This window comes from Bacillus rossius, chromosome 11 (genome assembly GCF_032445375.1).
Source record: "Bacillus rossius redtenbacheri isolate Brsri chromosome 11, Brsri_v3, whole genome shotgun sequence".
Lineage (NCBI taxonomy): Eukaryota > Metazoa > Arthropoda > Insecta > Phasmatodea > Bacillidae > Bacillus > Bacillus rossius.
The window spans coordinates 6,351,650-6,366,834 of record NC_086338.1 but is presented as its reverse complement, the minus strand read 5'-3'; the positions used below and the strand labels follow the sequence as shown (position 1 = coordinate 6,366,834).

At 38.8% G+C, this 15,185-nt stretch overlaps 1 protein-coding gene across 1 annotated transcript in view; it reads left to right on the top strand.

Annotated features, from left to right (window-relative positions):
• Window positions 1-220: 220 nt before the first annotated feature.
• LOC134536603 (transforming growth factor-beta-induced protein ig-h3-like) overlaps window positions 221-15,185 on the top strand; it is a 134,637-nt gene continuing 119,672 nt past the window's right edge. The window contains exon 1 of the mRNA XM_063376378.1: window positions 221-540. Coding sequence (XP_063232448.1) covers window positions 431-540 — 110 coding nt within the window. The 5' untranslated portion in view covers window positions 221-430. The remainder of the gene's footprint in view (window positions 541-15,185) is intronic.

The following is a 15,185-nucleotide window of genomic DNA, read 5'->3' as shown; positions in this document are numbered from 1 at the left end:
AATAGAAGGGATCAGAACGTAACAGGGGAGATGAGTTCAGACACGCAAGGACTTCTGTTCACCGTTTTGGATCAGCCACTGCATTTGGTTTGTATTCCCGTGTTTACGTTGCCAAGCCATACACCAACGCAAAATACGAGCGTTCGTAGAACCGCGGTATATTATTGTCGCTCCTATGTAAAAGCGTAATAAAAAACAGTGTGTAACGTTAACGACCGTGATAACGGTTCTGGAAGCTTCCACGGCGAGCCCGCGGCACGACCGAATCACACCACAGCAGCTTGAGGCGCTTCCCGCCCACAGCGCCACCGTCGCGCGCGACCTTATTTAATCGACCCACAGAGTGCTCTGGCAGCTCATTCGTGTCGGAGGTTCTCAACGAAGCTCAGACGGCATCGCAGGCGCACCAGTAGCACGAGAGACAAGGAAGATGAGGGTCCTAGCAGCGGTTTGGGCTCTGGTGGTGTTCGCTGCCTTGACGGGGGCGTCTCGTCACGCCAAGAGCCTGGAAGACGACCTGTGGTCTGACTTGAAGACCAGGTGAGAAATGTTCTCTCCCGCCTTGTCCTACGCTTACCCGGGCCTGAACACGTTATATTTACTATAAAAGATAATAATTTGGTTTTCAGGAATTTAAATTCTTACAGTATCGTAATGCCGGTGTTCAAAATCATCAAGAACTCACAAATAACCATTTCAGAATTTCATGCGTTATTTTTTTTTTATGAAAATCTGGGACCTAGCATAATTACCCTAAAATTAATTATGTATTCTGGGGCATAAGATGAACAAATAGCATGTGATAAGTTTATTTAACTTACTACCCATAGCATAAATTAAAATTATTTTTTTGTTCCAGTTTATATAACGTTATAAATGGAAAACGTATCTTTGTATGTAACCTAACTGCTTTCAGTAGTTGAATTTAAGCTATTTCAGACTTCATTATATTGCATCTCAGGATAGCCTAGAAAATAAACCACGGACATTAAGGCCGTAAAATTGGTTAAGGTTTTTTGTTTACACTTATAATTTTTGTTTATTTCATCGTTGCCTTAGCAACGGTTCCATAGTAGAGACAACCAATTTTAGTAGCAACGGTTCCATAGAGACAAAAATTTAAATGTATAAATATTTTCATAGTTTGTGAATGGTCCCATCGTTGGCATACGATAGCTAATATAAACGTCGATCACCTGACAGACAGCGAGATAAATCTGTGTTTACATTTGATGTTTCAAAATACATGCGCTTTTGCTAGAAATAATTTACTAAATGTAAAGTTGTAATTTGACGCGGTTCACATCCTAGTGTATTTAGTTACTAAATATCGAACAATCCAACTTACTGCAGTGAAACTTACGTAAATAATGTTACAAGAGTGTATAACTTCGTGTGAAGATTGTGTGCAGTGGCTTTTACATTGTCAGTTACGTGGGCAAGTAGCGGTTCAAATGTAGGACGCTAATTGTTACCGCGCAGATTGTGTGGCATGCCATGCTTTCAAACGAAGTCCAAAGCACACTATGTATATATTTTTTAATTCGTGAATAATGGTAAATCACAAATTAACATGAACATTTTAAGGAGGGGGGGGGGGGGGGGGGGGGACGGGTCTGTTCGAATCATGGCGGTAAGAAGTTAGGGAGTTAGTGTGTGCTATCTTAGTCATGTTGATACTTGAAGTCAATATTAGAATCATCCCCCCCCCCCCACCAACACTATGTACACAGGAAAACAACTTTTGGTTATAATGAAGATTTAAGCTAATTCCTTGCAGATGTGTTCGTTTCATGCTTGTTTAGTAATATTTACTACTTTATTCCATATTTACGAGTCTTCCTAGCGAGTTCTTTTCAAGCTGTTAAAAATTTTTAAAGCATATTAGCCTTTATACAGATACGATTTGCTTTGCTATCCAGTTGCTAACCAGTTGAACAGACACCCACTTCATGACTAATACCTCCATGATTCGAATATAATTGGAAACAAATGCAACTGTCATTGTTTACAGTACATTGAAGAAGTAGGTATGCGGAGGAAGAAATTTATGTGAAATATAAGTTTGGAAATGCCGCTTTTTCCTCACGTGCTTTCTGTCCACCATAGAAAGATGCTACTGCCGTCAACTTCTCAAATCCCGTTAGATTTCATTTCTCTGTTGCAGGAAATGGTTCTTCTCACAGTGCTGACACTCTTTAATCTCTGTTTCTCTCGTGTTTGCTTTGTCAGTAGCCTACATTTCTTAATAAGTTATTGAAACAATATACGTATATGTTTTCAAGAAAACTATTTGATTGGTATCTTAAAAGTAGGCTTCTTTAACTGAATCACACTTTTTTTTTTTGTAAATTCCCGAAATGCTATTAAATGTATTTTACTCCCCCCCCCCCCCCCCCCCCCAATCCATTTCCAAACTCACTGTAAAGATTCATTGTTCTAAGTTTAGTTAAAAATTAAATTAATAATTTAAATAAAATTAAAATAAAATTAAAATTAAAAATTAAAAACAAAAATAAAATGGGAAAAACAGGAAATATGCATGAATTTACGTAGTTGGGGGTAAAAAAACATGGAATTATACTTGAATTACTTGTCGCCGGGAATTTCATTATATCTCTCGCAGATGATGTGTCTGCTAGTTTTACAGGTTATGTCAAACCTAGACTTTTGATGCTATTAGAATTTTATTTCAAATTAACAAAAACCAGTAATAGATTTTACTGTTTGCTAATTGGTTGCAGTTCTGCTTTAAAGTGGTTTTGTCAACTTTGATTAATTTTAACGACCACGGCAATATTGAAATTTGGCGGCTGATCACCACACAATTGAATACCTCTATTGCCACTGAGCATTCGCATCGCCAATATGGCGGTGTTGTTATTGCTTAGGCGTAGAGTGAATATGATTTTATATATACAAAATGCAGGGGCGCAACAACAGGGGGGAAAGGGTATTTCCCCCCCCCCCTCTTAAACCTTGAAGTGGGGGCAAACGGGGGCAAAGAAAGTGCTGTGTAATCAATTTTTAGATAATAAAACTGCTTAAATAGCACCATTTTCCACCTTGGAATACAACTTTTCCCGGGGGAGGACCCCTGGACCCCCCACTTCAATAGGGGGGATGGATGATTCTTTATAAAAAGGTATATTGCCCCCCCCCCCCTTGGAAATTTAGTTGTTGCGCCCCTGACAAAAGGCACCCAACTCATTGAGATGTTGCTTATGAAACATTAATTTTACCTAATATTTTTTTATTGATTGCATTTCGTATACAGCTTCCGACAAATTTTATGGTATAAATGACGCCATATATGCCCAGATATTTTTCTTTCTGTTTTAGTTCGAACAGACGAGCTAGGTACTACACTTAAAAATAGTTGTAGTTTGTGAAAAATGTAATTTCGCCAAAATGCTGTCCAGAAGAGTTATTCTGATTTCTGTGCGTGATGATAAGTTGAGACGTTCAACTTTTCTAGTGTCAATAGTGTTACGTTGCGGTTTTGCATTGGGAAAATTTGAGTAGATTTATTTCCTATCACAAATCTTTAATTTAATTCTTAACTGGCTCTATCAATACTGATAAAAAAAACTTACCATTTACATGTAAGAAAGAGCTCAAGCTTTGTTTTTTGTCGGCGTAAAACTATTTAAAACCATGGTACAATTAGGTGGTCCTCAGACGTGACCCTACCTGATTCTGGAATTGTTTGTACGTGACTTCACTCTGGCGTCACAAGCATGTTGGCAGGGTGTGTAGATTCCATGCACATGCATGACACATGCCATATCAGAGGTTTATTCAAAGTACAAAGGTTCAATAAAAACTATTCGGGTTCATTGAAAATATATATTAGATTTAATAAAACATATTAACAAGCAAAGTATGTTGTTAAAACAGTCACAAGCTTTGGCTGGCCGAAAATGTGTTTGAGAGCATAAAAAAAGAGGGTTTAATTCACATATTTTTTCACTTTTCACGTGACAACGTCTAATAAATCGATGAACGCCGGCTGCACGCACGAAAAAGTGTCCCGTAACGCACATTGTCCCGTTACGCTCATTTTACGCTTGCGCCGCATCTATCTCTCTTCCACTCGATTGGAACAACCATCGATTTGACTTTTTCGAAGCACATTAAACTTGAAACACTCCCATACGTTTCCTACTTTTCCTATAATCGTCCTATCCTTAACAAAATAACACAGATTGGAAGAAGTTAAATAGCAAACATGTATAAAAGTTATAGTTAAAATAATCTCTTCGTTAAAGTAATAAACATATTTGAATTAATGAGTGCAAATGAAAGTAAATTTATCAATTAACTGTAGATTTCATTACACTCCTTTGTATCCATACAAAATAGTGATAATTCAATAAAAATGATTCAATTTTATTCATAAAAGTATGCAATCATTTCATCAATGTTTTGTTATGACGTCACGTTAACTATCGTCCGTAAACCGACTTTACAGACAACCAATTTTATTCTTTATGTTGTGTTTAATTTTGTTAGAATGTACTGGCCTCCCTATTAGAAATTTTTATTCATAAAATTACCACAATTAGTTAAGGAAATGGCAATGTTATGAAAGCTTCTATTCACAAATAAAATTATGCAAGTATTTCGATGAGCACATGAAAATGTACGTTGCCAATGTTTACTTTATTAACAAACTCAGCATCTGTATTGACTAGAGCAGGAGAGTAACAAGGTTTTGCGTAGTTTTCTTGAGTGGTTCTTGCCTACCATTGTTATCTTTATTCTCATCAATTAATAGTGTTAAAGTGAGCTTCAAAATGTAAGATATAGTAGCTTAATAATTTCAAAATAAAACTATGAATCTTAAAATATGAAAGTGCCTGTGAATATTATTTAATATTTTTCTGATATTTTAATAAGTTGCTTCTGTTTCAGTAATAAGCCAGTAAATGCGCTTAAGAAATTGAACCTGCCACATGGCTATGTATATTAATCATTTTTAGTTGGGTACATAGTTAAGAATATATATATATATATATATATATATATATATATATATATATATATATATCAGGGCCGGCGCGTCTATATAGGCGAACTAGGCAACCGCCTAGGGCGCCAAGTAGCTGGGGGCGGCACAGCACGACACATAACAGCTGATATAACATGTTTAACGATTATTGAAACTAGATGAAAATGGATTTTTGTAACAGTTTGGAATGTTTATATTGATATAAGTAATTATTTAAAGTCCACGGTGACCTGTTTATGATTTGTAATAAGTAGAGACCTGCAAAATTCGCGGATTCATTCGGTGATAGGCTAGAATTCAAACACATATACCTCTTAGATAATTTTTCTATTGGCTTACTGTTCATCTGGACGAATCTCAACCAGTTATAAACCCTCAACCAAAGAAGGATCGAATCACAGACAAACCAGCTGAGACGACTTACAAGTCGGCAGCCAATGAACTTGCGTTATTTGCCCGAGTGTACAGGGGTATGTGCAGTCTATCCTGAAGGCCATCGAAACCGCGAATTTTGCAGGTCTCTAGTAATAAGTAAAAAAACACAAGCCTGATTACATTTGATTGCTGACAAAATCTTAGGCTTACGTGATGTATTTTGAGGCAAGGAAATTTTTTTTTTGTGTGTCCGCGGGGTGGAGGGGGGGGGGTCATTAAGATTTTTCGCCTAGGGCGCCAATTTACCTTGCACCGGCCCTGATATATGTATATATATAATGTAATATATATATATATATATATATATATATATATATATATGTTAAGTTCCGGCAGCTCGGAAACAATAATTAAATTGTTTGTTGGCTTTTGTTGGAAGAGAGCCTGTGTCGTTAGTACATAACTTTATATCGGTAGCTTAAATTTGCGTAGTTTTACCATCCTACAAAACTCCTTAAAAAAATGGAAATCTGTATGAATTTCAAAATCAAAGGTTGGTAGCCACCCTGATTTGGTCGATATATACGTTCTGGTGAATATTCGTAAATATCAAAACGCAGAATAGCTAAGTGCACGCGCCAATCAGAGCATAGTAGAATGTGATGTTGGCGCGAAATAATGTTTCGTTGGGAAAACAGATTATGATGTAGTAGATACGAAATGCGTAGGAAATACAGAATTACTAGCATCATGTTTGGAAATGATAAACTTACAAGAAGGACATTGCAAAGGACATTGAACGAAAATTAAAAAGCTCTTATTGGAATATAGGTTTGGTTTTATGATTTCGTAAATCTGATTTTTTTTCGTGGTTTTTGTTACTATACGAGTACATTAATGTGTATTTACAATTCCTGGATATATATTCTTACTATTTAGTAATTTTATGATGGCTTGGAATGGCCGATATTACCTTTACCATGACCTAGTAATAACCAATTTCACCATGAATAAAAATGTTACGCTAAACAAATTATTCATCGGCAAAGATTATGAACGGAAATTCATTTCAAAATGCAGACGATACCTGCCATTACAAAAATTCTACTTAAATAACTTGGCTGCTTTCTCGCCTGTTTTTATTGGCTGGAAAAGGACCACTAATACAATCATAAACTGGATATTACTTAACTGTGTGCTCGTCGGTGTACAGGTTAAGTTTATAATTCACAAGTGTTTAAATCGTAAACCCACCTTGACGCTATGAAAAAATACGTGATATCTAGGGACCGGAAAAATTCGCGAGTTCAATGACCTGCAGGATGAACTCCATAGTTCTACGTACACTCGGTCAAATGTCACCCACTCATGGCTGTTGTATGTGAGACGTCCCAACATAGCAGCATGTGATTCGATAAAGCTTTGGTTGGGTGTTTCTCATTGGCCCAGAGTCATCCAGGTGAGTTGTGAGCCAATAGCAGAGGCAGCACTGAGGTATAACTATTTGTATTTTAGCCTATCGCGAAATGAATTCGCGAATTTTTCCGGTCTATAGTGATATCTAGATGGAGGCAGTGTGTTATTTTGGGCGACGCAAGGTGCTGTTACAACACTTGGAACTCCAAACCACGCAGGAACTGATGCATGTTGAGAATGATAGCGAAACTGTCCTTTAAAAAAAAACTTCTGAAAAACAAATCCTTTATCTGCCACTGGAATGTATAGGTACTTTTTGATATTATTATGAGTGAACATTTGCAACTTTCTTGTTATCTGTTCGCTACTAGTGATTTAGTTTTCTTACTGTCTCTTAACACTTTTTTTTTAATACCGTAATCCCAGAAAGCCATAGCTGTTTGCAACAGAATGTAAACGACGTGCAGATTTATTGGTCTGGTGAGCATCTCCAAGATGCCTGTACGTATCCTGAATGTTCCATGGTAACGGGAAAAATTCCACAGTTGATACAATTACCTATATCTAGAGACCGGAAAAATTCGCGGATTCATTTCGTGATAGGCTGAAATTCAAACATGTGTATAATTTTGCTGGTTCTGCTATTGGATCGCGGTTTAACTGGAGCCCTCTGGGCCAATGAGAGACTATCGACCAAAGAAGCGTCGAATCACAAGCTACCCAGCGGAGACGACTCACAATTTAGTAACCAATGAACTCGCGTATTTACTTGAGAAGTGCAGAGGAAAATGGAGGCTATCCTAGAGGTCATTGAATCCGCGAATTTTTCCGGTCCCTACCTATATCATATCGGCCAAAACGTATCTACCTCAAAACGTGAGCATATCTTCAGTAAAAGGTATTTTTTAATAAAAAAAATACATTCTTTTATGATAGGTCACGAATTACGTTTTGGAAGTAGAATATCTATCTTTTGATATTTGCTACTACGAGCTACTAAGTCTTCCCTCTACTGTTCCCGTGTTGCGTTGGATGATATTTCTTGCGGAAGAAATAGAGACATCATCATAATAATAGGCGATAGCTGCATACAGACTGAATAAATGACAAACATACATGATTGTTATTTTACTATCTTATAGAGTTTCCGTTCTTAATTTTTTGGGTCGACATGGCATAGGACTTAGCGTTGGCTGCGTGTTGAACTGCTTTGAATGTCCCGACAGTTGTAGTCGCCCGCGTGAAATAACAAGTTATTACCTCGGGCCGCTTACAGACTGGAGCCTGCCAGTAAATGTGTGGTTGCAACAAGGTATGGAAGGCCTGGGGAACCAAGATTTATGCCTTAAGATGTCAGAAATTGAAATAAATATTTGAAAATTAGAATTATAGGAAAAAAAATTGGTTGTCTGTAAAGTCGGTTTACGGACGATAGTTTAACGTGACGTCATAACAAAACATTGATTAAATGATTGCATACTTTTATGAATAAAATTGAATCATTTTTATTGAATTATCACTATTTTGTATGGATACAAAGAAGGAGTGAAATGAAATCTACAATTTGATTGATAAATTTACTTTTATTTGCACTCATTAATTCAAATATGTTTATTACTTTAAGGAAGAGATTATTTTAACTATAACTTTCATACATGTTTGCTATTTAACTTCCAATCTGTGTTATTCAGTTAAGGATAGGACGATGATAGGAAAAGTAGGAAACGAGTGTGAGTGTTTCAAGTTTAATGTGCCTCGAAAAAGTCAAATCGATGGTTGTTCCAATCGAGTGGAAGAGAGATAGATGCGGCGCAAGCGTACAATGAGCGTAACGGGACACAGCGTAACGGGACAATGTACGTAACGGGACACTTTTTCGTGCGTGCAGCCGGCGTTCATCGATTTATTAGACGTTGGCACGTCAAAAAAACGTACATTTTAAATAGCTGAATAACCTCGTCACAAATGCTTTTACTCTGTAGGATCAAGACCAGCTGCTAGAATGCGCTGCAAATTGTTATACAAAACCTCGCTAGTCACACAATCTGAACGCCGAGCTGCAAGTCAGCAGCTTGTGTTTCTTCCGTAGCTGGTTTCTCATTGGCTGGCAGGTCTTCACAGCAGATCAGACAAAACAATAAGATAAACGGGCCATATTGATCTCTTGCGGAAGACGGAGGCTTCGACGAAGAAAACTAGATCTGAGCGCATTGGTCACTATAACTCTGGTAAACCTTGTACCGGGCATTCACAGTGGCAGCCCTGGACTTGCGAGGTAGTTAATACCTAGGAGAGGAGCCTCGAAGGAATGGAATAGCCTTCCCCGGAAAATGTGAAGATGTTGCTATATAAGTATATAAAATAACGTTTTTAAACCAAACTCGAACTGAAATGTTATATTTGAATTGGTTTTATAAGTGCTGAAGATATAATTCCGGTGAAGTGGCGTCATTACATGGGACATTAAAATATTTTAAAGTTTTTATCGTAAGAAATCATGAAAACTCAATTTAAATCTAAAAGCTATTGGCCAGCGCTTTATATAAATGACATGCTGATTCTCATTAGTGTCCATACTGTACTCGGAACACTCGATAAACGAGGGAAATGAAAATGAGAAGGGACAGCGTGGAGTCGCCATTCGGGAAGTCTCGGGCTCGCATTCCGGGGCCGCCATCTTGGTTTCAGTTCACCATTGTTTCCAGAAGTCGCGCCTGCTGGGCACCGGGGTACTTCCTTGCCAGAGCCGTGGCTGTTTGTTTCCTTTCCCGAGGTCCCGCCATTGTTGTCGGCGCCCGCGCCTGGCCTTGCTGTCCACGATACGCCAGAACAAACATTAAAATATAACTAATGGGGACATTTACTTATCTACGGACAGAGGGAAAGACGTACAACTTAGTAGGTTCTTTACGTGTTTACCATTGCCTGTAGTCAGTGGCGTAGCCAGGATTTGTGTATGGGGGTGTTAAGAAGCGGGGGGGTCCGGTGGTTCTCCCCCGGGAAAATTTGGATTTTAAGGTGTAAAATAGTGCTATTTTAGCAGTTTTCGGTTCTTAAATTTAAATATTGTAATTGTAAAATTTTTATTAATTTTAATATAAAATTTGTTTGAGTGATGAATAAGAAATTAATTAAAGATTTAATGCTAAGGGAGGGGGTTTGAACCCATAACCCCCCCCCCCTGGCTACGCCTCTGCATGTAGTCTCTCTCATTTAGATTGCAGTACAGAGTAAATGACGACCACCATTGCCAGAATGTAACCACCCACGCTGTAAAATATGTTTGTACTTTTTACAATGAAAATTCTTAGAAGCCCTGTTGCCAAGGCCTAGCCGGGGGGGGGGGGGGTTAGGGGTTCAACCCCCCCCCCCCCCCCCTTAGCACCAAATCTTTAATTAATTCCTTATTCATCACTCAAACAAATTTCATATTAAAATTAATAAAAATTTTTACCATTACAATATTTAAATTTATGTACCGAAAACTGCTAAAATAGCACTATTTTACACCTTAAAATCCAAATTTTCCCGGGGGAGGACACCCGGACCCCCCCCCCCCCCCCGCTTTAATACGGGGGGGGGAGGGGGGGGGTCATGCTTCTTAACACCCCCCCATACACAAATCCTGGCTACGCCACTGCCTGTTGCCAACGATATCGCTTGTAAAACTACAAGGCGGATCTTTGATAAAATAATGAAGGGTGCGGTGTTCGATTCCTACCAAGCAACATCCAGTTCGGCGCTCGAGCACACAATGAAACAGACCACATTGTGTGGTGACTTGTGTCTAGTTGTGTCATCGCCCGTCTTACGTTTGTACCGCAATCATGAGACCGCATGGGCAGTTCCATGTCGCTCACACGTTTACTGACGGTGACAGTGTCTGTGGAGAGCCACGTCTGAAAGTGGCGCGCGCAAGTCAACACCGTTAAACGTAAAAAAAAAAAAAAAAAAAAAAAAAAATTGTTACGAATCTGTCAAACGCTGAAAATCCATCGGCCGAAACCAGTCATGTAGCGCAACAATTGGCGAACAGTTTTTTTTCTCTCTCGCTGTTTATTAGTTTACGTACGACTTCGCATCAAAATACTGAATAGGTATAGTAGGGCCGCGACGTCTTGGCGGGTCGACTCCCTAGAGCTCAGCGACCTTGTAATCGACACGTCCCTCCTTGTCTGCTCCGCAGATAACAACGGCCTGGAAGTCTCCATGCCGTTCCGAAAACATTGGTCGAGAACAATCTTACGTACGGTGAAACACAGCGCAGATCTTAATGATACAAAGATGCGATAATGCTTTACGGTAATTTATTATTTAAAGGTAGTGCACTATTTGCTCGACTGGGCAGCTTAGTTAAACATAGTTAAACATAGCTATACAATTCTTTAAAGTTAAGAACTAAATTTGTAATTGTGGTTTGCTGTAGGAAACACAATTAATTAAGACTTGCATGTAACTCCCTCGCTGATGCTTACTTTTCCATTTGGTTTGGCTGAAATGTGAAGACGATCGACATGACACTTTCACGCACTTCAAGAACCTTACCACTTTTATGCACACGGGTTGTTATTTTTTCCATAACAGCACTCTGAAAGAACCATTTTAGTAATTTCGAGGGGTCCGAAAACCATATTTATAACAAACCATCCTCGCGTATTTTATAGTCTCCTGTTGTTGTGCTTGCTTTATAAACAAGAGAGGCTCCAGGAAGGAAACCCTGCCTAGAACCAACGCTTAAAACTATCAGCCTGTGCGCTGCATTTCCTGTTGCCATTACCTACACCTTCAACGTCACCTTTCTTTTGCCAACATTTCTGAAAGGTTAAATTAGTGTCAACCCAGGATTCATCCATGTCAAATATATTCTTCCCAGTCTCCCTGCACTGTTTCATCTGAGTCAGCTACCGTTATCGCCAAGCAACAACGTCAGATCTTTCGAGAAGAAGCATTCGCTTATTTTGGCTTCTTCTCCACACAAAACCCATTTCTTTGAGTATTTTACGCAGCGATGTATTTCCCTAACTCCATCCGAATTTTTTCTTACAAAACTGGCAGTAGTTTCCTTGTCTTTTTTTTACTGTATAAAATTCGTGGCTGGTGTCTCTGATCACTCTTCTATCAAAGTCATCAACTGACAACAAACGTTTCCCAGTTTTTTTTTTTTGGCTTGAAATGAATAATTAAACATGAGAGGCTGTTTAACGGTCAAATAAAGGAGTGATATATATGTAAATATAAACATATAAATTGTAAATAAATAATGTATTAATATAATATACATTAATATATATCATAAAATCATATATATCATAAAATATATATTGCAATATATAATGTATATAATGTAATATAATATCATGTAATATAATGCAATATAATGTGTAGCAATATCGGCTACACTTGTACATAAAAAATATTCTAACAAGCGGTGCAGAAAGTTTGGAAAATTGCCAAATGCAAAACAAACAAACCGCGGGTGAAATTACGGGGAATGCGTTGAAAAACTTATAATGTTGTTGTTTGTTTTTTATTTGGCGTCTCTCTGTTGTGTTTTCGGATGCGCGAAACTGATCTTTGGCTTATACCTGTGTATCGCGCAGCTCTTTCGGTTGCATTTGTTAGAGGTACTAGCAGACATATGTTGGCAGCTTCTTCATCACAACACTGGATTACACTACTTCTAATTTCCCGCTCCCCACTATGTATTACTTTATTGTATCTTGAACGTCCTGCGTCGGGCTCCATTGTTCACTTCAGACTGAAAGCGTGGCGCCTGATGTTTTTGCTATGAACCGCATAGCGGCTGATGTGCGCGCGCAGCTGCTTCCCCTCTCATTTACTCTTCCCCGCTTCCACGCAAAACGACACGCCAAGACGTCGCGGCCCTACAGTACATCGAATTGTAAAAATAAACCAGGTTAAAAAAAATGCAACAAATAACATGTAAACGCTAAGTTAATCGAGAGATCTCATTTTGCGTGCAGTGTCACGTGCTTGTTTTTAAGTTTATTTTTATTTTGATTTAAATAACTGACGTGAAAACATTTTACAAGTGTATGTTATGAAACCTAACCTTATATAATATAAAATAATTTTTTTATAGTGTGCTAATTTTTCTCTGCAGCGCAAGGAAGCTGCAAAATGGTCTACATCAGGTTTCACTGCAGATGTTATTAAATGAATGACGGGGTGGTGGCATGCCTGAAAGCAAGCGTGTCGTTGGAGTCGCTCGACGTGCGACGCGCCTGTGATGGTCGGTCAGGGTCAGCCTGGGTGCGTCGGGCAGTGCATTCTGGCGGCCGGCAGGGGCGGCGACAGCGGCGGGCCTGCAGTTAGGCCTTCATTGGCGGTGACGTCGGACACTCCGCGCCTCTATGCTCGGCCGTTCCTTCCTCCTTGTGCGGTCTCAGGGTCGACCCGGCCGTACAACAACTGAGTTTAACCAAATGCACTAGAGACTAATACCGGACAGCTCCAAGAAATTTGTGTGAAAACCTTGCGTTGATGTCACGTCAGTCCGATAGATGGCAAACGGTATGCCCAGTATGAACAATGTATCTGTTAAATACATATGGTACCAACATCATGGCAACAAAAATAACTTTATTTTCTCTTGGAAAAACCTTTTTTTAATTATAGTACAGATTTATGAGAGATATAAACCTCCAGTTCTTAAATTAAAAAAAATAATTAATAATATTTGACACCAGATAATATTATATATAATTTGTCACTATATATATATATATATTTATATATAATATGTTTGTAGTTACACCTCTTGCCGCTAGGTTATTTTTCACACTCTCGCCTGTGTTGTTAGTATAGAGCTGTCCGGTATTAGTCTCTAGTGTATTTGGTTTAACGTAAACACTACATTTCACGGTTTACGTTAAATTATTCATTCGGCGTGTTGTGTTACGAGGCATCACGTTAACACTTAATTCTTGCTAATAGATTGAAAAGAAAAAATCTCACGAAGATAGTTGACGAGTTTGAATTTGAAAACTTTTTTTTGTGTGTTACGTGCATATTTGTATCATGTTTCAAATGTGATCTTAGTGTTCGTGAGTTATATATATTAACACTGAAAGACGAGTTACAATGGATACGTGTTTTACACATTTCTTCCCAACGTTCTCTTTCAACGAACCACATGAAGTTTCGTTCACATGAAGTTGTGTACACTGTTGCCAGCACAGTGGCAGAATGATGCAGACATCATCTAATATAACATCGACGCAATGTGTGACTGACCCTTTTCGGCAACACCCGCAGTGCTGCGACCCTTATCAGTCTGGCCACAACACTCTCCAACTCTTGGTATGTCCAGCAGTGGAGTTGTGTGTGTTTGTGGGGGTGGGGGTTTCATGCATCATGAACTGTCTCCGAGGTGTGATAAAGCATTAATTAAGTCGAATTATTAATTACATAATGTGAAACAGTATAATTGATTAATTTCACTAGTCTTGAAGTACCTACTTTATGGTGAAATTACAAATCCTGATCGTAGTGAAAATCAAGTACGTAATGACATACTAGCAGTGGTGTAACCCAAATAGTCACTACCCCGTTCTCTTGAAATGTCAGTGTTAATTATAACTTCATACTTTCAGGCTATAGTTCCATGAACAAACGTCAAAATACTATAATGGACCATTGTTGTAAGGCACCTAGGTGCCAATTAAGAGATTGAGGAAGGGGTGAAATACTCATGTCCAAGAAAACTGTTGGAATTAAGTAAACTATATTTATTATTGTCGACTTTTCAACTGCGAATGAGATAAAAAAAAATGCCAACAGTTTTCATGGAAATATAGATGTATAAATTTTTCTCGCAAACTTCTTAAATAGTGATGAGGTATTGTTTTACTACATCTCATTAATTTATAGTCTTCATTAGCAGCTTTTGTTTGTAATCTTTTCGCATGGTTGTAATCTTTTCGCATGGTAAAGAAAAATTATTCCTACGCCACGTAACACATTTTTATCCTAAAGAGTCAGGACCAGTTCCTACCCCTCTTCCTTCGCCCCCTTCCTCCTCTGCATCCTCTTCTCGTCCTCTTCCTGCTCTTCTTCCTCTTCTCATCCTCTTCTTGCTCTTCTTCCTCTCCTCATATTTCTCCTTCCACATATTTCTCCTCCTCCTCTCCTCTCCTCCTCTCCTCTTCCTCCTCTCCTCCTGCTCCTCCCCCACACCCCCGTGCAGTGGCGGTGTGCCACGAGCCCGCCGGGGTCTCACGGAAGCGGTGTTCTGGAGGAGAACCGCGATAGCAGCGCCAACTCGTGACTTATCGCCGCTCTGCCGACTGCCGTGCCTCGGGAACCCACTGCGATAGCAACGTTTGTTTTTGTTTTTTTCCGTCTCCGCATCAGCCAC